The sequence below is a fragment of the Chiloscyllium plagiosum genome, chromosome 7 (assembly GCF_004010195.1).
Source record: "Chiloscyllium plagiosum isolate BGI_BamShark_2017 chromosome 7, ASM401019v2, whole genome shotgun sequence".
NCBI lineage: Eukaryota > Metazoa > Chordata > Chondrichthyes > Orectolobiformes > Hemiscylliidae > Chiloscyllium > Chiloscyllium plagiosum.
In genome coordinates this window covers 12,157,807-12,183,178 of record NC_057716.1, presented here as the reverse complement: position 1 = coordinate 12,183,178, position 25,372 = coordinate 12,157,807, and the positions used below count along the sequence as shown (strand labels likewise).

Here is a 25,372-nt window from a genome sequence, read left to right as displayed (position 1 = left end):
ACTTCAACACAGCATCTCTGAACAAGGCTTTGCAATCATCAGCCAACCCATGCAACTTTTTTTGTGTTACGTTCACCTCCTTTACGCATGAAGAAAGGAATAAGTAAGATGTACTTACCTGTGGTAGGCCTCCCGATTGGAGCCACCAATTTTCCTGTTTCAAAGAGGCTGGGGCGCCTAAAGTGGACGTTGCAACCCCCAGCTGATCGGATCTGAATACCTAGTGCTATTAAAGATAAATTTTTGGAAAATAAATGGCTGTTAAAGAAACTAAAAAATGAACATGAGGAGAGGACATCCACATCTTGGGGATTTCTCAAAAAATATTCCAGTGAGATTTTTAACAACAGACAGGAAGCTTTAGATCCTTCATGCAAACTGTTGAGTTTTATGGAAGGTTAGGACCACTTGGTTTGGCATTACATGTGAGTTCACGCTCTCTTTAACAGGAAAAATGGTAGCTGCAATTTTTAGGAAGAAAACATTATTTAATCAGTCTTTTGGATATGGAGATTGATTTAAAATTCAGCGGGAAGGGGTGCAGAAGAATTGTGGTTTCAAGTGTCAATCTCCAAGTTTACAGAATCTATCCTCACATTTCTCTTTTAGTCTTCCAAAATGCAGTGGGTTAGTGACATACTGGGTGTTTTTGTTTTGTGAATCCTCACACAATGATTTTCCCATGTCAATGATGCTAACAGGTAAAAATACATGGAAAGCTGGGTACTTTTCAACTTTAGAGGGGTGAATTAATGGACAACTCACCCTGTACTACTCATATGGATGTGCTACCAATCAAGTATAGAGCATGGAGAACTTGGAGAGGAAAAAAAAACAATGAAATGGGAAAGAAGTACTGATTTTACTGTGTTGTAATACAATCCAACTGAAAGTCAGATAGATACAAGTAGCTATCTTGTAAGTATTTGTATATAATCAAGATCTACTGATTATATACTTGATGACTGCCAGATAAGAAACATTCAATAGGAAAAAGTTGCTGTACTTACTGTCAGTAACTGGTTCCATGCAAAACCCTAGCAACGCATGCAAGAAGTCCACTACATTGTTCAAGGAATCCTTGTTCACATATTCCCGCAGAGTTTGACGAAACTGTACTTTGCTAAGTTTGTACAATTTAGTAAGACAGTTCTGTGCCTAAAATAATCAATACATTTTAAAAATAAACAATGCTTAGTATTAGCTAATAGTATTGTTGAACAAATTGTATAAAATTTTTGCTAGCATCAGCTATGTTTCAGTGAAAAATTAACAAAGCAACAATATTTCAGTCAGGTCGGTCCAAAGAGAGAAACAGAGACAATGTTTTAGGTCAATGGCCTTCCATCAGTTCTGGTGAAGGGGATTGACCGGAATCATTGGGCAGAATTTCATTGGAGTGTTCGGGATCTCGGTTGCCAGCTGGAGAACCAGAGAGAGACTTGCGTTGTCACTTACAGGGAATGTCAGCCAAACCACATGCCAACCAGACACTAGCAAAACCAGAAATGGACCTTTGCCGGGAATTCCGGCCCTGGAGCGGAAATCTCACCCATCAGAGCTGCTGGCCAATCAGAGGCTGGACATTATAGCACTAAGTGGAGCCAGCAAGGCTGCCTAGTAAAATCCCTGTAGACCCAGGGCTGGAGAGGACACAGCACAAAGTGATTTCGGGGTGAGCTTCTCAGGTTGGAGGTTGTATAGGCCAGAGCTGTGGCTCCCAAGAGGCAACCCCTGCCTGGTGTCCAGTTTCTCAATTAAGTACTAACTGTGTTTGATTGAGATTCGCACCCCCACCTCAGGGTGATAGGCTATCCGTAGAGCAGCAGGCAAGCATCCTACACGTAGCTTGTAGCTAGGTAAATCTTATGACAATGTGGTGAGGCCCTGAAGTAGATCTCAACTGGCAGCAGGACAGGACGGTTGACCATGGCACTTCATTCTGGCAGAGGGGAGACAGGTGGCAATATTCAGACATGGTATCATCCAGGTTAATTCAATACCGTTCCTGCCTCCAATAGTCCCATCTCCAGGAGTAGAAGATTCTGAGCATTAACTCTGTCTCTCACCATGGATGCTACCCGACCTGCTGAGCTTTGCCAGCAATTTTTGCCCTGATTTCAAATTTTCAGCATCTGCCGCATTTTGCCCTTCTATTTCATACTATGGTTTGGGTTAAGGCAAAACACTTGGTACAGTACAGCCACCAGATTGTAATTTTATACCATTCAAGATGCATTGTCTTAATTTTCAGTTCAAACTTGGCAGTGGATCACCTTTCATTAAGATCAGTGATGCTTAAGACATGGTATGCCCTTTAAGATGCTAATTATTTGAACTGAAAAATCTCCAATTTAGAGAGGCCAGAATATGACTGAATTCTAACTTAGTGAGAATGGGGGGAAATGTAGCCTGTACCATGGGACGTTTATCCTGGGGCAAATTGAACAATTAGCAGTCATAAAAAAAGATTAAGATGTCTTTGCTCGCTAAAGGTGTCTCAGCACTTCCTGCATGTCATTTCGTTTTCACCTTTACAACATTTCTAATGATCATGTCCCTCTTTATGAATGGAAGCCACTTACTTGAAGGCGGAGGCGATCTCCTGACAGCCCACGGTGGCCCTCACCACAACCATATGCGCATCCCAGTGACTTCACTATTTTGATCAGCATTGTTAAAGTAAGTTTATGAATGTTGCCCGCGGTATCTTCATCCTGTTGAATCATAAATGCATTTTAAATATAAAGGCAAGAGACCAGTTGTAAAGGTTCGCAAAAAAAAAGGCGGGACAGAGGAATGGCCTTCTCCTCATTGCTACCTTTTACATCTGGGAAGGGAAAGCACAGGGGCCACACAGTAACAGAAATTTTGTAATCTCGGACAAAAATTTGCCCATCCCCAGCGGAAGCGGCTCTGGAAAGAAAATCTGTCCCGTTAGCAAGCAAGTATGGGAGAGATGGTCCATGGGTGTTATTTTCAACTGGCCATCAATCCCAGCTCCTTCGATCATCATTTAATAGGCTGTTAAGAGCCTCAACCCACCATCACTCTGGCTCCCCAGAGGACAGGAAAAGGTGGCTTGTTTCTTTACTGGAAGACCACGATGATTTGCCTGACCAGTGAGGAGCAGTGACCAACTGTGCTAGTTGACCCCAAATCCTCTCTCCTCAGGACCCCCACCCTGCAAGCAGCAAAAGGAAGTTCTATCTTTTCACAGCTGGACCTCTCAAGTAGGCCATGACCAGTAAACTTTAGGATGCAGAGGCTGGCCAATGTCAAGTCCTGTGGTGGGATGGGATACTTGCCCTCACTTGTCTTTGAGTTATCTCACTGGTATGACTCTGGTCTATCCATCTCGCATTTCCCCTCGCACTTGGAACAATTGGACCACAAGTAAAAATGCCGGATTTTCTGAATAATTTAGTATTACTTCATTATAAGAGTGAAAACAATTCAAACAATTTTAGACGCTTGAGACTTCTCCTTTTCCCCACTCCCTCTTTGAGGTAACGCCTTACTCGATGATATGGTTCTTCAGCTGCCTCATGACAATGGTTTTTTTTTTAACATTTATGTAATTTAAGGAATTTAACCACATGCAGTTTGAAATAAAATGCTCAAAGTTTTTGCAAAATCTGTATCACAGAGTTATGAAGTAGAAGCGATACAAAACATTGGGGCAGGTCATTTGCCACTTTATCCTTTTAATTAAATAGCACAGAGCAACTCCATCAGTGGATCACTACTTTACAAGATGAAAGGTGTGTGAGCTTCAATAATCCTTTGAGAAATGCCATTGGGAGCTCTTTGCCTCTGGTAGGGTCACCCATGGTGGCAAGGATAGCTGGAGGACTGTGTTACAAAATGCACACAATGGCAGAATAAATGAAGGGAGACTGTGTGACTTCCCAACTGTGGAAAGTCAAAGAAAGCTGTGTCAGAAAATTGATAGTTGTCTTTATAGGATTGGTACTGCATGGCTGCTTCACAACCTATTATTATCACAGCATGGGACTGCCAGTAAATTCACAATTTGATTGACAGCTTCAAGTGAGTATGAAGAGTTTAGCTGTCATGAATGATTAGGTTACCCACAGTGTGGAAACAGGCCCTTTGGCCCAACCGACCCTCTGAAAAGTAACCCACCCCTCCCTCTGACTAATGCTCCTAACAAATATGGACAATTTAGCAAGGCCAATTCACCTGATCTGCACATCTTTGGACTGTGGGAGGAAACCGGAGCACCTGGAGGAAACCTACGCAGGCACGGGGAGAATGTGCAAGCTCCACACAGACAGGCTGGAATCAAACCTGGGACTCTGAAGCTGTGAGGCAGCAGTGCTAACCACTGAGCCACCGTGAAGCTATGAGCTACAAATGTTGGTCTTCATGAGGAATTCATCACTTACATTAGAAATTTGCTTTCAGAAGAAATTAAGCAGTTGAACAAACTTAAATGTTATCAGTGAGTCTTTCTTCCTAAGTAGCGAAGTTTGCAATAGACACTGGGACACTAGCTTATTTCATTTTACCATGATTCTGAGGATTCCCCATGTTGGATACTGGGTAATTTGGTGTGAAGGGTGTCAGAACATAATGTGAGTGGGAGGGAGAGGTGGAGAGACACGTGCTGGCATGAGGTTATAGGGAAGCAGAGGGTGGGTGGAGGGAAATAGGTTGGCTTGAGTTGGTATGAAGTTCGCATAGAGGCTATAAAAGGCCATTGGGTAGGTAGGATGCATACATTGGCACAAAGTGTGTGAGTGATGATTAGTGCATGTATAGAAGGGCATCATTTGGTATGAGGAGAAAGTGAGGTCTGCAGATGCTGGAGATCAAAGTTGAAACTTTATTGCTGGAACAGCACAGCAGGTCAGGCAGCATCCAGGGAACAGGAAGGGCCTGTGCCCGAAACGTCGAATCTCCTGTTCCCTGGATGCTGCCTGACCTGCTGTGCTGTTCCAGCAATAAAGTTTCAACATCATTTGGTATGAAACATGCATGGCCCAGGGGTTGGATAAATGGTCATTAGTTGGTATCAATTGGGCATGGGCAATTGAATGGGCTGTGGGGGAGATGGAGTGAGGCCAAGAGAGCAACTTTTTATTTTATTAATTTTATTGTAACTTGGACTATACCTCTAGGCACCATGATGCATCCTGTAAATAGGTTGCCTTAGCACTGGCAGCTGGCGTAAATGCCTTACAAGTTGGTACCTGCCTCATCACTGTATGAAGATCCAAAGATTTGGGCAACTTTCTTCTGAGGTGACAGCAAGACTTCAACTCCTATGTAGGTTGTAAGAATAAGTACTACCCTTGAAAATCAAATGTTCCTGTGAGCCATGGTTCCTGTACTGCTAGATGTGTGGGCACATCCTTTCTATGAAGAAGGCAACAAGTCTAAAATATTGAATGCAAGGTATTTTGCATAAGGGAAAAGATGAAATTTTGAGGCACTTTTTCTTGAGAAGTACAATATGGAGCAGATTGTAGATGCATTATGAAAAGAATTGTATTTATGAATCACGGTGGCTCAGTGGTTAGCACTGCTGCCTCACAGCACCAGGGACCCGGATTCTATTCCAGCCTTAGGCAACTGTCAGAGTGGAATTTGCCTATTCTCCAGTATCTGTGTAGGTTTCCTCCGGGTGCTCTGGTTTCCTCCCACAATCACAAAGATGTGCAGGTCAGGTGAGTTGGCCATGCTAAATTGCCCATAGTGTTAGGTGCATTCGTCAGAGGGAAATGGGTCTGGGTGGGTTACTCTTCGGAGGGTTGGTGTGGACTTGTTGGGCCGAAGGACCTGTTTCCACACTGCAGAGAAATCTAATCTAAACAGGTAAATGTTATTAGATGCCCTCATGTTTTTGAAGTTGCTTAGTGAGAGCAAGAAAGAGAGAGAGAGAGACTTGTAACATCTCCTTCAAGATGCTTAAACTTAAATTGTTCACTCAATTGATACTTGTCATTATTAATATTCTGAATTACAAGAAGGGCAATCTTTATAGCATGGAAAAGAAGACATGACTTTTTTCTGTGACAAGATGACATATTTTGGGTTGCTTTATCATAGTTTTTGTTTAATTCTGGTTTTAATAAATAGTAGGTCATTTGATCCCAAATTTAGAAGAAAAATTATGTAAACACAACACAGGAATTTTACCAGTGTTTGAGAAATTAACTTGATGGTGCTGCTTTAATTAACCTACACATTGAACAGTCTCATTTCTGTAAAATAAGCTCTGTAAACAGAAATAACGTTCTGAACAACATATTTTATTCTTCACTTTGCATATACCTCCTCCGTGTGCAAAAATACCTACAAACCAAACCAAGACACTCTGTAATTTTATTGCAAGCCCAAAACAATGATACTGCAATCCTCAGTTGCCATTCTTTTTTTAAAAAAAAAGAAATGTAACTACAAACTTGACAATTAAAAGTACCTAATCCTGGGCTGATTTGCTGAAAAAACTGCATTATATTTCAGATACTTTGCAACCTTTGTAAGCTAAACAACAACAAACCTCCTCCTGGTTTTTGCTCTTTTTGTCTCCATCATCTCCACCACCACCTCCACCTCCTCCGCCACTGTCTCCACCTCCACTTGCACTTCCATTTCCATCCTCTGGTGGCGCTCCAAATGCCCCGGATGATCCTGCTGGTGCTGCTCGCTGGCTGACTGCTTCTTTCCGCCATTTCTCATCGGCGTTATTCTCCTTATTTTCTTCAGTTTTGTAAGTTTTATCTCCTGAAGGAACCACTTCCAGCTGCAGTAGGCAGTCAATGATATTTAGCCCCACATCACATATACGAGAACTGATCTCGTGGTTAAGTACCACAAACAACGCTTTAAGAATGACCTGAAATTTAAAAGAAAAGGTCACTTAGCAATGCAATAATAAGCACTGTCACAATACACTGGGTTAAGCAAATTTCATTTTTCAAAAATAAAATGCTCAACAGAGCTGTTGATCATAATCCTTTGACCAAGCTCAATAAATATATTTGGCCCCATCAAGATATTTCTACACTAAAAATGAAGGAAAACAACACAGCAAAGCAGAAATTTTATCTTTTGGATGCTTCTATTAATTGTACACCTAGATGCCCAAGGAATCAGTCCAAACCAGTGCAGAAAAATCAAGAAATTTAAAATCACCTGTGTTTGTGTTTCCGCTGGGTTACGTTTCAGTTTGCCTGGATCTGACAAAGCTCACAAAACTCATCACTTCTGCAATTTGGGAATTAGGAGACTATATTCAGCTCAAAATGTTCTTCAAATTATACTCATTATTTTAGGCACAGAGACATAAGTAGACACATTTCAAAAAGCTTTGCACACCAATAATTATTATCTGGGATTTTGCAGTCAAGGTTGAAGTGAGCTCAAACTGAGACACTAACCAATCTCTATGATGACAACTTTAACTTTTGTAATGTATAATTGCTTGAAACATAATTTAAAAGACTTTCTATTGTGAATCTTCAGTGGTGACATTTAAACTCTGCAAGCTGCCAATCACATTCAGGGATGGGATCCACAGTGTAATCCATGACAAGATAGTGAAGGACAGATTGGAACATCCAGAATTTCTTGCACAGAATCCTGAAGAGTGGTCAGATTCAGAGGGATAAAAATGGGAATGGTTACAGATTGCTACCAAATAAAGCCCTACAAATTCTAGGCCCTCACACCTACTGAGAAACTGATTACTTACCATACATCAATGCAGTAAGAGAATGGGTTGAGAAACTTATCAGCCATAATTGAACGGCAGGGAGAGATTAAAAAAAAACTGCAGATGCTGGAATCCAAGTTAGTAAAGCTGGAGGCTGAGAGAACACAGCAAGCCAGGCACTATCAGAAGGTGGAGAAATCGACACTTCTGGTGGATCCCTTCTTCAGGACCAGGTCCCAGCCTCCTGCTTTTCATGATTGAATGGTGGAGCAGACTCAATGGGTTGAATAGCCTAACTTCTGCTCCTATGTCATATGGTCTAACATTTTCATGGTCCAGAGTAGTTTTTTTTTAATCTAAAAGTCATTTTCTGTGACTTCAAATCAGTTTAGTAACAAGTTAAGGAACACACTTTCAAACCAAATTCAATCACCTTGAAGGCCTGCCTACAATAAAGCATGTCTCCTGCCGGACTGTAATCTGTTCCCTATGAGGAGTGACACTGGAGGCCATTGGAAGGCAAAGTGAGCATCTTAATTAGGATGGTCAGCTGTCAAACCTTATAAAGCACAGGGTCGGTGGGAAACTGAAGACAGGGAAAGGGAAGGGAGGAGGTGGGGAGCTCTGTCAGGAGGGTGAGGGGGTTCCACATGAGTCAAAGAAGTCATAGAATCTCTACTGTATGGAAACAGGCCCTTCGGCCCAACAAGTCCACAATGACCTGCTGAAGAGTAACCCACCCAGACCCATCCCCCTATCCTATATTTTCCCCTAGCTAATGCCCCTAACCTACACATCCTTGAATATTATGGGCAATAAAAATGGCAAATTCACCTGACCTGCACATCTTTAGATTGTGGGAGGAGACCAGAGCACCTGGAGGAAACCCACACAGACATGGGGAGAATATGCAAACTCCACACAGACGGTCACCTGAGGCTGGAATCAAACCCGGGTCCCTGGTGCTGTGAGGCAGCAGTGCTAACCACTGAGTCACTGTGCCACCTCCAAGGGATTTCTATGTCCTCCCAAGGGAGAGAAGGCAGCCTGATACTTAAAATTCAGCACAATACACCTGTTCTTGATGAAGCATGTAGACTATTTTGTCAGAGTTCAAATCTGTCTGATACATATGCATTAAAGCATTTAATGATCTAAACTACAATTTTTTAAATTTTATATGTAACTACAAAGCCAGCAGTCCGGGTGCAATGATTGTACTGAGTCCATCCAAGTGGGCATCAAAATATGGGTTCCCTGATTGGGGCTGTTAATCTGGTCCAATCATGGAGCCCTGGCTGACAGAGAAGTGTCAGACATCCTGTTCAATCTGACAGCTGGCTCTGAGGGAGCTGGATCAGTCTCAAAGACTTTCCATGTGTAACTAAAGGGTGATTTGGTGAGCTAATATTGGCCTCTGTGGAGTTATTTCAGTGGCAATGAGCATAAAGCTTGCTCTTGAAGAAATTTGCTTGCAACACTTTGAGTGGGTAAAGTTAAAAATCATACAACACCAGGTTATAGTCCAACAGGTTTATTTGGAATCACTCGCTTTCGAAGTGCTGCTTCTTTATCAGGTGGCTGTGATGTAAGACCAAAAGACACAGAATTTATAGCAAATGATTACAGTTATACAATGACACATTGAACAAACCTAGATTGTTAAGTCTTTCATCTTTTAGAATGGATTTGCTGGCTTTGGGTTCTTTAATATGTAAATCCCAGAACTTTTTTTAAGTCACATTCTCAAGATAATTTAAGATTTTATAATAAAAGGTGACATCTCAGCTCAGTCAATGCCTTAAAGGTGTGAATCAGACCAATCTTGAGTCAGACTGGTTCTATTTCCAATGAAATAAAATTTTTTATTTTGCTCAAAAAATGCAGAAACTGCAAGCAGGCAGTGAATCCATATAATATTTGTAAATTCCATTAAGGAAATAGAACCAGTCTGACTAAGATTGGACTGACTCATACCTTTAAGGCATTGGCTGAGCTGAGATGTCACCTTTTATTATAAAACTTTAGATTATCTTGAGAATGTGACTTAAAAGAAGTTCTGGGATTTACATATTAAAGAACTGAAACCAGCAAATCCATTTTAAAAGATGAAAGACTTAACAATCTTGCTTTGTTCAATGTATCATTGTATCACTGTAATCATTTGCTATAAATTCTGTGTCTAATGCTCTTGCTTCACAACTTCCTGATGAAGAAGCAGAGCTTTGAAAGCTAGTGCTTCCAAATAGACTTATTGGACTATAACCTGGTGTTGTGTGCTTTTTAACTTTGACCACCCCAGTCCAACACCGGCTCCTCCACATTTTGAGTAGGGTAAGCATTTCTGGCATTATGCCTTTATTTGGGAAGCTTGATTCGTTTGATCCTGCCGTTAAAGACTGGGCCCAGTATGTGGAAAGAATGCAATATTTCTTCCAGGCAAATAACATTGGGGCAGATGAAAAGCAATGAGCAATTCTGCTGACAGCTCGTGGACCCATAGCTTTTTAAGCTATTAGGAGCCTAATGTTTTTCTGAATCACCATATACTAAAACCCGTCAAGAGCTGAACAGATTTAGTTAAGGAATATTATAACCCCACATCTCCTCTAATTCGGAGATGCCATTGGTTTTAGGGCGGTACGGTGGCACAGTGGTTAGCACTGCTGCCTCACAGCGCCAGAGACCCGGGTTCAATTCCTGCCTCGGGCAACTGTCTGTTTGGAGTTTGCACGTTCTCCCCGTGTTTGCTCCGGTTTCCTCCCCCAGTCCAAATATGTGCAGGTTAGGTGAATTGGCTGTGCTGAAGGGGTAAATGTAGGGGAATAGGTCTGGGTGGGTTACTCTTCGGAGGGTTGGTGTGGACTTGTTGGGCCAAAGGGCCTGTTTCCACACTGTAAGTAATCTAATCTAAAAGTTATTCGACAACTAGTGGAATTCTTATCAGGATTTTTGATTTGTTTCAGATGACTGGCAGAAGGATTTGACTTTGGTTTAATCCTTAATGAGATGCTGACAGACTGTTTGGTACTTGGTGTAACCAAGCAAAAGTGCCTCATAGCTGAGACCCAACTGGACTTCAAACAGGCACTACAACTGGCTTTTATCACTGGAAAATGCAGCAAGTGGAGCATATAAGTTGCAGGATATTCCGATGGAAGTGGACACTTTCGGCAGTCCAGCTGAGCTTGGGAACACCACTTGAGTTCAGGCAATTGCACAGCCTCACTCAGGACGTATCCTGAACAGAGGGACTCTTGGGAAGCTGACAATGATACCCCAAAACAAAGCCAAGCCTCGGCCAAACGGTTAACATCTCCTGCAGGATTTGGCCCAGCAAACCATCGTAGGTGTTGCCGGTAAGCGGACTTGAGACAGCAAAAGCATTCCATTAGACCTAAGTTGAGTAAGAGAAGTCATTGTTCGGCATCCAGGGCCATATGCTGGTCAGAGACTAGGGACTGGATTTTCATGTTTGAGGTTGGGGGTTAGTAGCTGGGACTATTTCCAGCATTGCAATCCTATCTTTGCCACCAGACTCATGGGAGACAGATCTTCCAGGTTGTGAAGATGCTTGTAGCCAGGCTACGAAGAGAGGGCATTTTAATAATCTCTGTTCCCAAAAGCCTTGGCTTGGAGCTTCTAATTCACTAGCGACTTACCTACATACTTTTAAAACTCCAGATCACTTTAAACACACTTCTCAAGCAGCACTCCCATTCTCATGCCCTTCATTCTCCATTCCTTCAAACTTTCATGTTACCATCAGCCCTCTCACCTTACCCATTATCCATCTTATGAACAGAATTCACCAGCTCTATTATAATACTTGGAAGTCATGGAATAGACCGTAAAACCCCTCAAGTAAACAACAGCCTCATCAGAGCAGCTGTAAAAAGGTAAAGCCACCACAGTCCTACGGGATATAACAGGACTGCTCTCTTATTAGAGGAAGGTGACTGGTGGTGGTTTAACCTAAGGGTCACCACATCACAGGTGAGGGGAGAGGTTAAGAAGGACAATCCTCATGGTAGCCTTAGCCAGTGCAGGAATTGAACCCACATTGTTGGTGTCACTCTGCATTGAAAAACCAGCCGTCCACCCAACTGAACTATGTATAATCAACACATCAATACATTTGAAGGGGGAGTAATTGGATGGGGACTAGACAGTTGCAGAAAAAAATCTTCATAAACCACTCAAACTAAACCAACAGACCTCAAAACTGATATCTAAACTGAATACTTAAAAGCAATGGGAAAAGAAAGCAAAGCATTTGGCTCTCTTCCAGTAGTATGAATTGTGCCATGTATCTTCTAGATACACCTTTTAACTCTCCTTTGACTTTTGCACACAGGCTATTTGGCAGATATAACAAGCCGTCAAGCAGATTGCATAAGAAATGGTTACATCTTCCAATCACAGCACACTTAGACTTGCCTTAGTGAATAGATCAACCCATTTTACAGCATTTTATGTTGAAATGTGAAGGAAACTATAAACCTTAAACATTCTTTCCACCTCCAAACCAAGGATCAGGCCTCTGGACAGCTGGTGTAACAGTTCTCAGGCATTTAAGTCAAGCTTGCTACATGAAAATTAAAATAATCTTACCATGGGCCAGGCTATCAATGAGCCTACAGCACTGTCAGTTTCAATCTTCATAAAAACAAATTATTTCTAGGGGCCCTTTTTTTTACCTGCCTTTGTGAAAATGTTCAAGGATTCAGGGGGAGGAATGGAAGCAGGACCTTTTTTCATTCCACTTGACAGTCATTTTTCTTGGTGCCATTTCTATTTGGTCTAAATTGGGACCATGAAAGTCTGTCCTTGGGCATTCTACATCAAATGGTTAATCTCCCAACTCCCAAGAGCCTTTGCATCATCTACAAGGCACAAGCCAGAGGTATGAGGCTCCACTTGCTTGCATGGATGCAGCAGTACTCAAGAAACCTGATACATCCATGACAAAACATGATTAGCACCCAACTGGCTACATTAATCATTAATTCCCTGTGCCATAGGCGCTGTATGGTTGCAGTGTTTATGACTTAAGAGAGATATTGAGACATTCCTTCAACAGCATCTGCCAAGTCCTCGACCTAACCTACAGAGAAGAAAAAGTGAAGCAGGTATTTGGGACGCCACCAGGATTGGGCTCTCTTGCAAGACATATACCATTCCTGCATTGTTGCTGGAATAAGTTCTTAGAATCTTATACCTAATCACAATACAGGAGTACCTTCAATGCACCCACATCAACAGTTAAGTAGGGAATTCAACAGCAAATTCCTGAGGTACATTTGGAGCCATTTCACTGTTGCCTATATCCTGTGAATTAATAATTAAGTGAAAAAATCTGAAGCATAATTTAAATCACACCTAGTGTAACAATTGACCACATGCAACTGCATAGTAATTAAAGGAAATCTTTTGGTCTGGTTTAGTGTTAGCAGTAGGTTTTTGTGTATATTATCCAGGTCTCACTGCACTTTCACTGATTGCAATCATGATTCCACTGTAGCATGATTGAGCGGTGGCTCAGTGGTTGGCACGGCTGCCTCAAAGCACCAGGGTCCCAGGTTTGATTCCAGCCTAGGGTAACTGTCTGTGTGGAGTTTGCACATTCTCCCGTGTCTGTGTGGGTTTCCTCACACAGTCCAAAGATGTGCGGGTTAGGTGAATTGGCCATGCCATATTGCCCATAGTGTTAGGTGCGTTTGTCAGAGGGAAATGGGTCGGTGTGGGTTACTCTCCGGAGGGTCGGTGTGGACTGGTTGGGCTGAAGGGCCTGTTTCCACACTGTAGGGAATCTAATCACTGTTTCACCACAGAATGCTCATCTTTCTGCAAAGGTGCTGACTGGAATATAACATATTCCATAATCTGCAATCCATGTTTAAAATTAACACCACACATGCAATAACTCTTTTGTAATGTATAAACTATTGAGAATATAATTGTATAAACAATTTTTTTAAAAAAATCTGTTAAGTACATGCATAGAAGAAACAAACATTTGCCTAGATAATAGAAGTACTTTTCGCCTCTCATATTTTCTGTTGTGTACTTTAGCTCTGGTTCTCAATTTACCTTATATGCAATGACCACAACTGGCTGATTGTCTGTGATAAAATACAATTTAGAATGCAGTTGCAGTCTCCTTCTGTTAATTAAAAACAATGCAATTATACAGCAGTTCACACTTTTGCTAAAAGGGCATTTCTGTGCTTTAGCAATTTAAATCAATTGAGAATTTGAAGTAAGCAACTTTGAATTAGGATTGGACTACAGGTATAGATAATTAGAAACTGGATATCCATTTTTAAACATCAGTGTGGTCTTTCTGCATTAATGAAAAGTTATCTTTCATGATTAAAAAAGAATTACCCCAAGATCAAGCATTCCATTTTTCTTGACAAAATAGTTAGTGCCTTCCATGTTTTCTGTTTCCTCAAGGCTGCTGTAGTTGATACAGGAATCAGTCAGACTTCGAGGCAGGTTGGCACATGCCAGTGGCTCATGGGGCAGTTCAGGTATAGCCACTTGGTTACACAACTTTCGCATGTGTTCACTGAAGAAATCAGAATATCCCACATTGAAGGAAGCGACTGTGGTGTTGAAAGTGGCTACAGTAATTGTGGAAATTTGTGACCTCACTGCAAAATATAAAATCAGTTTAAGATTTCACTTCACAACGTTGAACTCAATTGTCAACACTCCAATCTTAAAAACAGAGGACAACAACCCAGATCTTCCTGGATCAAGCAAATAGCTAAGTAACCCGCTCCTCGTGCCAATTCATGTCTCAGTCTTTTCAGGTTCGTTTTCTAGGCATGGTTTTCAACAAGAATGGCAAATCAGAAACCACAGGAAGAGAACAGCACAACCTATAGTTACCTCTTCTGCATGAACAGATCAATATTGGCATGTCGTAGAGACATAGAGATGTACAGCACAGAAATAGACCCTTCAGTCCAACTCATCCTTGCCGACCAGATATCCTAACTTAATCTAATCCCATTTGCCAGCACTTGGCCTATATCTCTCTAAAAACCCTTCCTATTCATATGTCCACCCAGATGCCTTTTAAATGCTGCAATTGTACCAGCCTACACCACTTCCTCACGCATCACTATACAGCTCATTCTATGCACACACCACTCTCTGCATGAAAAAATTGCCCTTTAGGTCTCTTTTATATCATTCTCCTCTCAACCTAAACCTATGCCCTCTTGTTATGGTCTCCTTCACCCCAGGGAAAAGACTTTGTTTATTTATCCTATCCATGCCCCTCATGATTTTATAAACCTCTATAAGGTCACCCCTCAGCCTCTGATGCTCTAGGGAAAACAGCCACAGCCTATTCAGCTTCTCCCTATGAGGTCTATTTAAGAGGTGTATTTTATTCTGGTTTCTTTTAAGAGAGAGATTGAATGAGAGGCACCAAGCAGTCTGTGGTAATGTAAACAGCTTGAGGGTCCCTGGGAATTTTTAAAAAAGTTGGAATAATAGAAGCAGCGTGGATGGGTGTGGCCAGTTCTCACAGACCAGGGTTTCCAATTTTTAAAAGCAAAAATAGCTTTTAGATTCAGCAGATGCTGCTGGAATTTTGAAAAATATAGAAGCTGTTTACCCCCTCTCTTGGTTACAGCTAGAAGTTGGGTTTTCTCTTTCCACTGTGAGCATTGCATGCGAGAAAATCGGATTTCTGAATTTGCCTTTTTTTTGCCAAGGCGTATGCTTATGGGATGTTACTGTATTGGAACAGTTAATAATTACTGTATCTATTATTCTGTTAAGTTTACCAACAGAGTCAAGTTATTCAAAGCACTTCTTTCTATTGTTTCATTTTAACGGTAGTTTTTGAATAAATTGTGTTTTACTTAACATGGCGTAGCTTGACTAGTTGAATTGCATCTGGAACACAGCACTTTATATTTAGCTTTAAAATAAGAAAAAGTTAGGTCTAAAATATTTTGAGGGGATCTGATCATACACCAACAGGTGTAAGGGAGCCCTTTAACAATATTAAAAGGTAGGCTGCTGTTGAAGAACTGAGGTGGGACTTCTAACCAGCCCTCCTCTATACCTACATTCCTCACGCATTCTGTCACAGCTCACAAAATGCATTGAACCAAATCCTGTGACAAAGGCAAAAGTCTTAGGCAAAATCACAAATCACGAGTCGGGTATGCATTTCGCAAGCCCTGAATGTACACAAGTCAGATTTTCCAAAGCCCAGATGAAAATAGGGCATGTGAATCCAAATTCATTCTCTATCTTCGCTTTTTTTCGGAGCCTAAGTTGGAGCAGAGAGATAGCTTGTCATGTAGGTTCATGAAATTGGACATTTTGAATCTTGTTCTTCTTTCATTCAATTTGACTTTTTCAATCCAATTCTTATTTTAAAAGGATGTTGTTCTAAGATGATACGTCAATATCTTTCCTTCTGGAACTATTTTGCAACTGTAATTTATAGAAAATGGGATTGGAGTTTTCACTTGGATTCATGCAAAAGATTGCAGAATGTCAAGCACAAACATCTTTAGTGTAAACAATAACTCAATTATGCTTTTCACTGGTTTAAAATATTGCGTTAGGAGCATTCTGCTCATTTTGCAAAACTGTTCACAACTTCCTGATGAACTTGCGATGATTGAGAGAATCTGCAAATAACACTGTGCAGGGGTTCCAGGGTGCAATTCAAAACAAAAAGTCGGTCCTTTTGCGCATAAAAATGCCAACAGGCAGATAAATTTAAATACATACAAAATCTTTTTAAGAAAGCAGCTATAGTACACTAATATAACTAGCAAATGGTTCTGTAAATATTCAAAAAGCTGTTTTTATATTTGTGAAGGAAAACAAAAAATGCTGGAAATACTCAATCAATCTGGCAGCATCGGCAGGAAGGAAATGGAATTAACATTTCAGGACAATGAGCTTTTATTGAGCCATTTAAAATTGGATTACACACAACGGATGATGTGATGAAATGTGCTTATGTTTTCTGAACTAAGTTCAGCTGTGTTAACCACAAGCTACTACTTATCATCTGCACCCAAAATGGAAACTCCTACCAAAGGGTGGCTGCAGCTTTACTGAATGTACAACTTACCTTCTTTAACTGTGTTATCTCCATGACTGTTGGAGTGATCAGGTATATCACTCAGCAAGGTATGATGGGAATGGGAATGCTTAGCACTCATGCCTTCCATTTCTGTTGCTGTATCTGAACTCCCTCGGCGTGTAAATTTCCCTGTAAATGCAGAGTTCTTTTCTTAGAAATGCTAACAAAATATATAAAACAACAAGCAAGAGTGTTATAGTAAAGATGAATTTTAAGGCCATCTGCCAGAATATTTGCTTTCTACACGGTTGCTCATGTAACATATACCTCGGAGACTGGGCTATTTTTGAGTCAGATATCTTGAAGCTTATTTACAACACTACAATATTACAGACTAGTAATAACTCAGTGTCTGAGTTTGTGTTTCCTGATACATTGCAGATGTATAACTGACTGGCTGCACTGATTCCATTATGCAGAAAGAATGACTGAAGGTGAGGCAGGTAACTTCATATCAGGTCATGATATGTTGTAATGCCATGCAGCTCTCACAGAAGTGCAGACTTATCTGGTCTGGAATTTAGGCCTCAGTACAACATGAAGGAGAATCATAAAATGAAATTGATGACCTGTCAATTACCTGGGGTGCAAAGACAATATCACCAGACTAGTAATTTTGAGACCTAGGTTGATGATGTGGGGTTATGGGTTCAAATCCCACCATGGCAGATGGTGAAAATTGAATTCAATAAAAATCTGGAAATAGTGCAACCATCATCAATTGTCATAACAAAAAATAACTGGTTCACAAATGCCCTTTAGGGAAGTAAATCTGTATTCTTACCTGCTCTGGGCTACAGATGACTCCATGCCCACGGTAATATGTTTGATTCTTAGCTGCTCTCTGATATGGCTCAGGAAAGCCACTCAGTTGAAGAGGCAATAAATGTGAGGCAATATATAGGTCCACCCCGTAATGTCTACATCCCGTGAACAAATAATAAAAAAATCCCTCACCTCCTCCTGACTTGTCTCCCATCAGGCAAGACAGGCGCTCCTGGGCTAATTAAGGTCCTTAAGTAAATACCCTACTATGTTGGGTTCGCTATGTTGAACTGCTGCCAAGTAGGAAGGTTACTTCATTTGGCCAGGGAGGATCCCCTGCGTCCATTAGCATCACATACCCTCTACAAAGACTATACCTTTCCCTCCCACACTTGACTCAATGAAGGTTATCCTCAGCATGTTACAATTGCATGGCAACTGGGTTCCTGGTCAATGTGGTGGTGATGTTCTTTTTGGTCAAAAGAGTAGGTAATCCATCCCTCCACTATCCCCTACCCCTGTAACATCTGCCCAACTGGGTTCAATATTGTAATTTGATACCTACTGCATCCCTAACAGAGTTAAGTTTTGTAAGCACCATACAAAGATCACTACGTGGAAACAAAATTACTTTGTAATGAGTTAATTACTTTGTTATTAACTTGAAAAAAGTTAAAAGACTTGGTAGTTGACATACTATGCAATGCAACCTCTTTCACAAATAAAGGGAATTTATTTGTTAAGTAGTGCAATTTTCAAAGCGTTTGAACACCAGGGGAAGACGCCAAACACATCACAAGGACTTCCTTGTGGAAGGATTTGCTGAGAAATAGGAAGGAGAGACATTCGCTAATGTTTCTATGCACCACCTTATGTTGCCTGAACAAAGAAGAAATACTTAAATGTTGATTAGTGGCAAAAAGCAAGTAAGGTAACTCAAATATCATTAAATTCTTCAACTAAAACCAAGGCTAATAAGCTGACATGGGGAGTAAAAACGAAATGAAAATGGCTCACAGAAAATAAGAATAGTTAACAGTTGATAAAACTGTTGTCAGCATGCAACTAGTAGACAGTAAGAGAGGGAGTGGGGCGTTTTAGAGATAAGGAAGATGATACGTGCTTGGAAGAGCAGGGTAAGGTTAAAATGAGTACTTTTTAAAAATCAGCATTTACTCAAGACTAAGGTGCTCATAAAATATCAGGAGATGTGGAGGAATAGGATAGCATGAACATTGATTTTCAGGATGTGCCGGAAAGCCTGCTTATGCTGAGAGTGGATACGGAACCTGGTCCAGATAGCTCATGTCCCCAGTTGCTAAGGGAAATGCAAATGCAGAAAGCTGAAGGATGAGCCTTAATTGTCAGTGGAGGTGCCAGAAGTCTGGGGAGTGTCAAATGTAATATTTGTTCAAGAAAGAGTGTAAAAGAAAATCTGAATAACTACAGTCTGGGTCAGTTTAACGTAATGGACTGGGTCAGGTTTCAGAAGCAATAATTAGAGAAAACATTTACAGGCATTTGAAGAGGTTTGAGTACAAAGAAGAGCAAATTTGAATAACTTAATTGAATTTTGATTTTGTATGGAGAACATTGAAGGGAATGCACTAGACATTGTCCATTATAGGTTTTTAGAAGTCATTTGTTCAATTTTCACACAGAAGGCAGGTTATCAAAATTGAAGCTTATGAAATTGACAGTTCAAAATAGGAAGGCTTCATAAAATAAAGAATACTATGGTAAATGGTTGCTTTCAGACCGGAGGATGGTAGACAGTGGCGTTGCCCAAGGATCAGCACTGCTTTTCAATCATTTGGTCACTGGAATACAGAGAAAAATCTACAAGTTTTCCGATGATATCAAATTGGAGCTGGCAAAAACGTTGGGCCAATATCAACTCTTACGGACTGAAGGACAATCAGAATGGAGAAAACAATGGCAGATGGAATTTGATTTGCATTTAGAAAGAAAACATGAGGAGAGAGAATGAAGCCTAAATAGCACATTTTTAAAGAGAATGGCAAGACGAGAGACCTGTGTGGCCATGTGCAAAGATCATTAAAGATGGTGGGATACAATGAAATAGTAGCATGTAGTATCTTGGACTTCATAAGTGGTCACATGAGTGCAAAGTCGAATCGGCGGGGGAAGGGGTTGTTAGTTAAGATGCACTTTGTCAAAGTTTGGCACAATAAGTAAGTGTTAGTGACTTGGATTTCAACATCTATGACGTTAGTAGAAGTGAAGGTAATCAATGAGTTCAGAAGGAAATTGGATAATATTAGACTTTAGAAGAATGAAAGAAGGCCTTATTTTAATGTATAAGATTCTTAGGTGGCTTGACAGGGTAGATGCAGGAAAGTTGTTTCTCCTTGCGGGAATGGGCAGGTCCAGAGGGCATAGTCTAACAGTAACACTCGGAAGAAGATCACACTAGGCTTGAAATGTTCATCCTGTTTCTCTGTCCACAGATACTTCACAAGGCTCAGCAACTTCCGGGTGTCCAGCGCAGTTGAGACAGCGTTTCTTCCAGCCAGCGCAGGGAGAGCAAACACAATGTGGAGGAGATGGAGCCCAGAATGACAGCGAGAGAGGTACACCGGCACCTGCAATGGCAGTGAGAGCAGGCAGCCTAAGGTCTCCCAGAAGATCTGGCAGTGATGAGTGTGGGGACATTTGAGCCAGTGCTGGGAGAGAATGTGAGTCCAACATGGCTAAGCACTTACAAAGGACTGTAATGTTGAACCTTTAACTTTATTTCTTTATTTTTCTACAGATTTTGTACCTGGGTTCCTTTGTACCGAAGATGACATCGGAAATGGCGACTTTGTACTCTTTTCCACATTACTCCCATATCCCTGTACTTGAATACACATGACAATAAAATCTAATTCTAAAGAATGGACAGAGATGAGGAGGAATTTCTTCTCTCACAGGATACTGAATACTTCATTGTGCTGTCAGGGTGAGTGGTTAAATGTATCCAAGGCTGAGATAGACAGGGTTTTAATTAGTGAGGGAAACAAGGATGATGGGGAAATTGGAGTTGAGGATTAACAGATCAGGCATGATCTCATTGAAAGATTGGACACACTCGATGGGGTGAATTGCTCACTTCTGCCCCTGTAGCTTATGGTCTTATAACCAACTGACAGAAATAAAGTCGCAGGGCAACAGAAACATGGGTCTGAGTATATTTTTTTTCAGAGGACTCCAGCATAAATTGATGAAAAACATTCCTTTTCTTCCTAAATGACTGGATTGTATGGCTGGAAATCGGGTGAGCCAACCTCCACACTCATGTCAAGTATGACGCCAAACTGACATTGTCCTACCTCTTTCTGTCAATACAGAAAGTGAAGTGGCTGTCAAAATTGTCCTTTGAGAAAAGAAATACAACCAACTCTTGAGCTCGTCGAAAAGCCACTCAGCTGGAATTTGTCATCGTGCACTGTATTTCTCGATAGGGTCATCAGAAAAGTATTGAATCATTTCAGGTATGAGTAGGCAGCAGCAAAAAGAAGTGGATGGAAAGGCTTCCAAATGGGACCACGGTTGCAAGAAGCAGGCTGCTGCTCTACGTGGCAGTGTGGAGGAGACTTTGCTCAGGTTTTATTGGCTGGCAAAGCAATTAAGTTAAGAGGTCCAGTTCTGAGGAAGGGTCACTGGGTCTGAAAAGTTAACTCTGATTTCTCTTCACAGATGCTGCCAGACCTGCTGAGCTTTTCCAGCACCTTCTGTTTTTGTTTCTGATTTACAGCAACCGCAGTTCTTTTGGTTTTTATTTTGTGTTTAACTCACTGCCACAAACTTTTAGGGCGTGCCTACCTAGAGAAGAAGTTCTGCTCCTCTCTCCAACAGGATTTCTATTCCAATCCTTCTTCTCGTCCACCGACATGAATCTCACTGTCGCTCCTTGTGTTTGATCAGGTATTTGCTAAAACATGTTTCCACAGGCACATTACATTGCTTGGTGATTGCCTCTGGCTCAACGGTTCTGAGGAAGGGTCACCAGACCTGAAAAGTTAACTTTGATTTCTCTTCACAGATGCTGCCAGACACGCTGAGCTTTTCCAGCAATTTCTGTTTTTGTTTCTACATTGACATGGTAGGGGACCTTGAAGGCACAATCCAACCTTTGAAGTGATTCAACACTTCATACCCTTCCACCAGATGTCCCATGCTGGTGTTCAGTAGGACCTGGAGGGCTGTCTTTCTAAGGCTAATTGGTCAGCAGATCCCCACCAGACTGCCGGTAATTGGCTGCCTGAAGGTTGAGTCGACAGACTGAAAAGAGGAGCTGGACATAGAGGATCACATTCCTGTTCCACCTGCCCTCATCCTGCCAGAAACCACGAAATCCAGACCTATGACCTTAGGCCCCAAAATGATCATTTAAAGAGTACTTTTTCGAAGAAACTGAAATGCACAGCAACTAGACATATGACAACAATGTTAAGTAACCATAAGCATCTGGTTTTATCATTTGTGGCTCACCCAGTATTGTAGCTTGCCACCCGCCTCTCTCCAAACCACGCCTTTCTTCTCCAGCTCCAGAAAAGCTTCCAAATGAAAACGTGCTTCGGGTTGGTGACACATCTAAATGATCCTCATGAAGGAGGAATGGCATCCCCATTCGCCGCTGCCGCTTTTTACCCGGGTGATGGAAGGGGATCGAGCCTTTCCGCTCACGCTCCTCTTTCCGAGTCTTGAACTTGTACACACATAAGGTAGACACATAGGGTAGACAGTGAAATACTTTTTCCTAGGATGATGACGTCAGCTTGTACAAGAGGGCATAACTACAAATTGAGGGGTGATAGGTTTAAGACAGATGTCAGAGGAAAGTTCTTTACGCAGAGTGGTAGGGGTGTGGAATGCCCTACCTGCTAATATATAGTCAACTCAGCCACATTAGGGAGATTTAAACAATCCTTAGATAAACACATGGATGATTTTGGGATAGTGCAGGGGGACGAGCTGAGAATAGTTCACAGGTCGGCGCAACATCGAGGGCCAAAGGGCCTGTTCTGCGCTGTATTTTTCTATGTTCTATGTTCTATAAGGTAACAGGTTTTATTGTTGAGTAATACATCTGAAGTGAGTCAAAAACTATTTTTTCACATTTAACACTTTAACTTCTGGATTACCATCAAGATTTGCTGACTAATGTTACTCTGGCACATGCAATCCCCAATTTATTTAGTTTAGTTAAAATAGCTTTGAGAAAATCTAGGTTCACAATGTCAATAAATTAAACCAATAAAAATATCTAATATGCCAATAGTTTAAATTAATGCTGATTTTATATAGCTATTAGCATTTAGCAGTACTGGCAATCATCTTTCGTATACCGACGACCTTGTTCTGAACATTGTGGGAATATTAAAAATAAATTCCAAGCGTAAGAATAGAATATTGACTGAAGCTATAGCACTGATTTTCCAATTCATTTTTATTTGCCCCAATAAATATCTGTGCAAGATTTCTTTACCTTTTTGAAGATATTCATTCCAAGGTCACTAGAAAGGTCTGGAACAGCTTGTCGTCTCAAGTTTGTCACAGACACCTTAGAAAATGTTTCAGAACTGAGGGATTTTTCCTCTTCATTGCACTTCATAGTAAGATCCTTGAAAAAAAAGTATAAACTATAAATGAGGCAAAAACATTTTTGTGAAAATCTTAATCTTTTTACTTAGTCTCACACACACGCAGGGTAAATATAGCACAGAGTTAGTAATTGTGAATGAACAATCCAATTTAAAACTCCACTTACTTGATTTTATAAACCACTGATTTTACCCAACATTCAACAAGCTGAAGGGCATGAAGATAATATTACAGTGCACACCAATACCACTATTTATGTCCACCTGTTGGTGTGATATTAACTCTAAAAGTCACCAGTCAGTGATCAAGTAAATAACCATACTGTGTAAATATTAATCAGATTATGCAAGTTACTCAGAAAGAAAAATCTCCAAACTTTGAAAAATGATGTTAAATCTTTAGCCATGTATTGCAAGATAGATGAATGTGTAAAGTAGTGTTTCAGATTTCAGAAGAAGCTGAGTTTTTTGCTGCAAGCATCGCCTAACACTGTCTGAGGAGTTTGAATTCAAGGACACAGGTCATTCAGTGGACAGTAAAGTTCTGAAAAGGCACAGTGAAGAGCGCTAATCAACAAGGGACTTGGATTGCATATCCAGAAAATAAAGTATACATAAATTATCTTTTAAAAATCATATTTTACACCCTCTACTGTTTTTTCCGTTTAATAATTCCTCCTATAACGAGCATGTAAACTGGAGGTACAAGAGTTTGGAAGAAAATTAAATTGATTTCTAGTTGAATATTTTATTCACATTTTACTTAAAGTTATAAAAAGGAAAATAGAAGTCCAAGCCAAAAATGCATGTTCTAGGTATGGCCCAGAAGGTTGCCAAGTCAGCTTGGAAAGAAACAGTTATATTTAAGGCATTTGGGTAGTGCCTAAGAGAAGCAGTTATATCATCAATTGTACCTTCAGGTTAGATGCAAGGCGAAAAAATTAAAATCAGCCAATGCTTCCACTCGCGATTACTCTTCAGGAGCCTCTATTAATAATATCAATTATGGATCTTTCCGTGAATCCATTCAGCTGTGCAGCATCCCATTCATATGGCCTTTTGATACAACGCAGGATAGAACACTCCACTGAAGGTACATACGATCAACAATGTAACTCAAAACAAAAATAAATGGACAGTTATTCCAGATCATCGGGGTCGATACTTCTGTCCAGGACTGGGGGAATGCAGCAATGTTGGAGATGCTTTCAAAAAATGGGAACCTTGTCTTTGGACACAAGAGATCCCAGGCAGTGTACAAAGAAGAAAAGAGTACTCCTCCCTAGTTTCTGGATCAGATTTTTTGCTCCCTTCCATAAACAATATCACAAAAGAAAATGGACAATCTGACAATGACTTCAAAAGACTCTATTGACGTCAAGGCACTTTGTGATCACTTTGGATTGTGAAAAGCGCAGTATAAATGCAAGTTATTTCTTTCATATTTGCACACTAGAAATTAGGTATTAGGAATATCTGCACATAGAGACTCACAGGAATTTGAATTGGCTGAACACAGCTGAATTTCATGCAGAATACAGCCTGTCGGCCCTGAGTTTTAAAAAAATTTTAAACAAAATTTAAAATCTCCCCCCACAGCAGCAGCTTGTCTCCTTATGCTGTGAAAAGTGCCTGGGGATGGGACTCTCATCCACGCACTTTGTAATCAACATGGTCATGACGGTCATCCCAAATATTGGTTGCAGTCTAGGTTGGGTCACTAGGGTGACGGGAACTTCTAACGATGCAGGAAATATCAGACGTAGAATTGTAAAGTGTACTGTCTGGATAGAGGTTGGAACTGTCCGGATAGCTGACAGGGAATAATGTCCAGGTAGAGGTCAGAGGCATCTTTCCAGGTAGAGCTCAGGGCACATTGTCCGGATGGAGCTCAGGGCGAACTGTCCGGATGGAGGTCAGGGGGAACTGTCCGGATAGAGCTCAGGGGGAACTGTCCCGATTCAGAGCTCAGGGGGAACTGTCTGGAAAGAGCTCGGGGGGAACTGTCCCGATAGGGCTTGGGAGGAACGGTCCGGATAGAGGTCCGGGGGAAATGTCCGGAGAGAGGTCAGGGGGAAACTGTCCGGATAGAGCTCAGGGGGAACTGTCCGGTTGGTGCTCTGGCGGAACTGTCCCGATTCAGAGCTCAGGGGGAACTGTCTGGAAAGAGCTCGGGGG

The 25,372-nt window shown here is 41.1% G+C and overlaps 1 protein-coding gene across 1 annotated transcript in view; it reads right to left on the bottom strand.

Annotated features, from left to right (window-relative positions):
* Positions 1-25,372, bottom strand: part of LOC122551900 (protein unc-80 homolog) — a 284,010-nt gene that overhangs the window by 192,717 nt on the left and 65,921 nt on the right. The window contains exons 9-16 of the mRNA XM_043694468.1: positions 23,080-23,214; positions 22,083-22,299; positions 16,809-16,949; positions 14,078-14,346; positions 6,533-6,868; positions 2,586-2,717; positions 1,011-1,158; positions 119-226 (exon numbers count right to left, since the gene is read on the bottom strand). Of these exons, the coding sequence (XP_043550403.1) occupies positions 119-226; positions 1,011-1,158; positions 2,586-2,717; positions 6,533-6,868; positions 14,078-14,346; positions 16,809-16,949; positions 22,083-22,299; positions 23,080-23,214 (1,486 nt within the window). The remainder of the gene's footprint in view (positions 1-118; positions 227-1,010; positions 1,159-2,585; positions 2,718-6,532; positions 6,869-14,077; positions 14,347-16,808; positions 16,950-22,082; positions 22,300-23,079; positions 23,215-25,372) is intronic.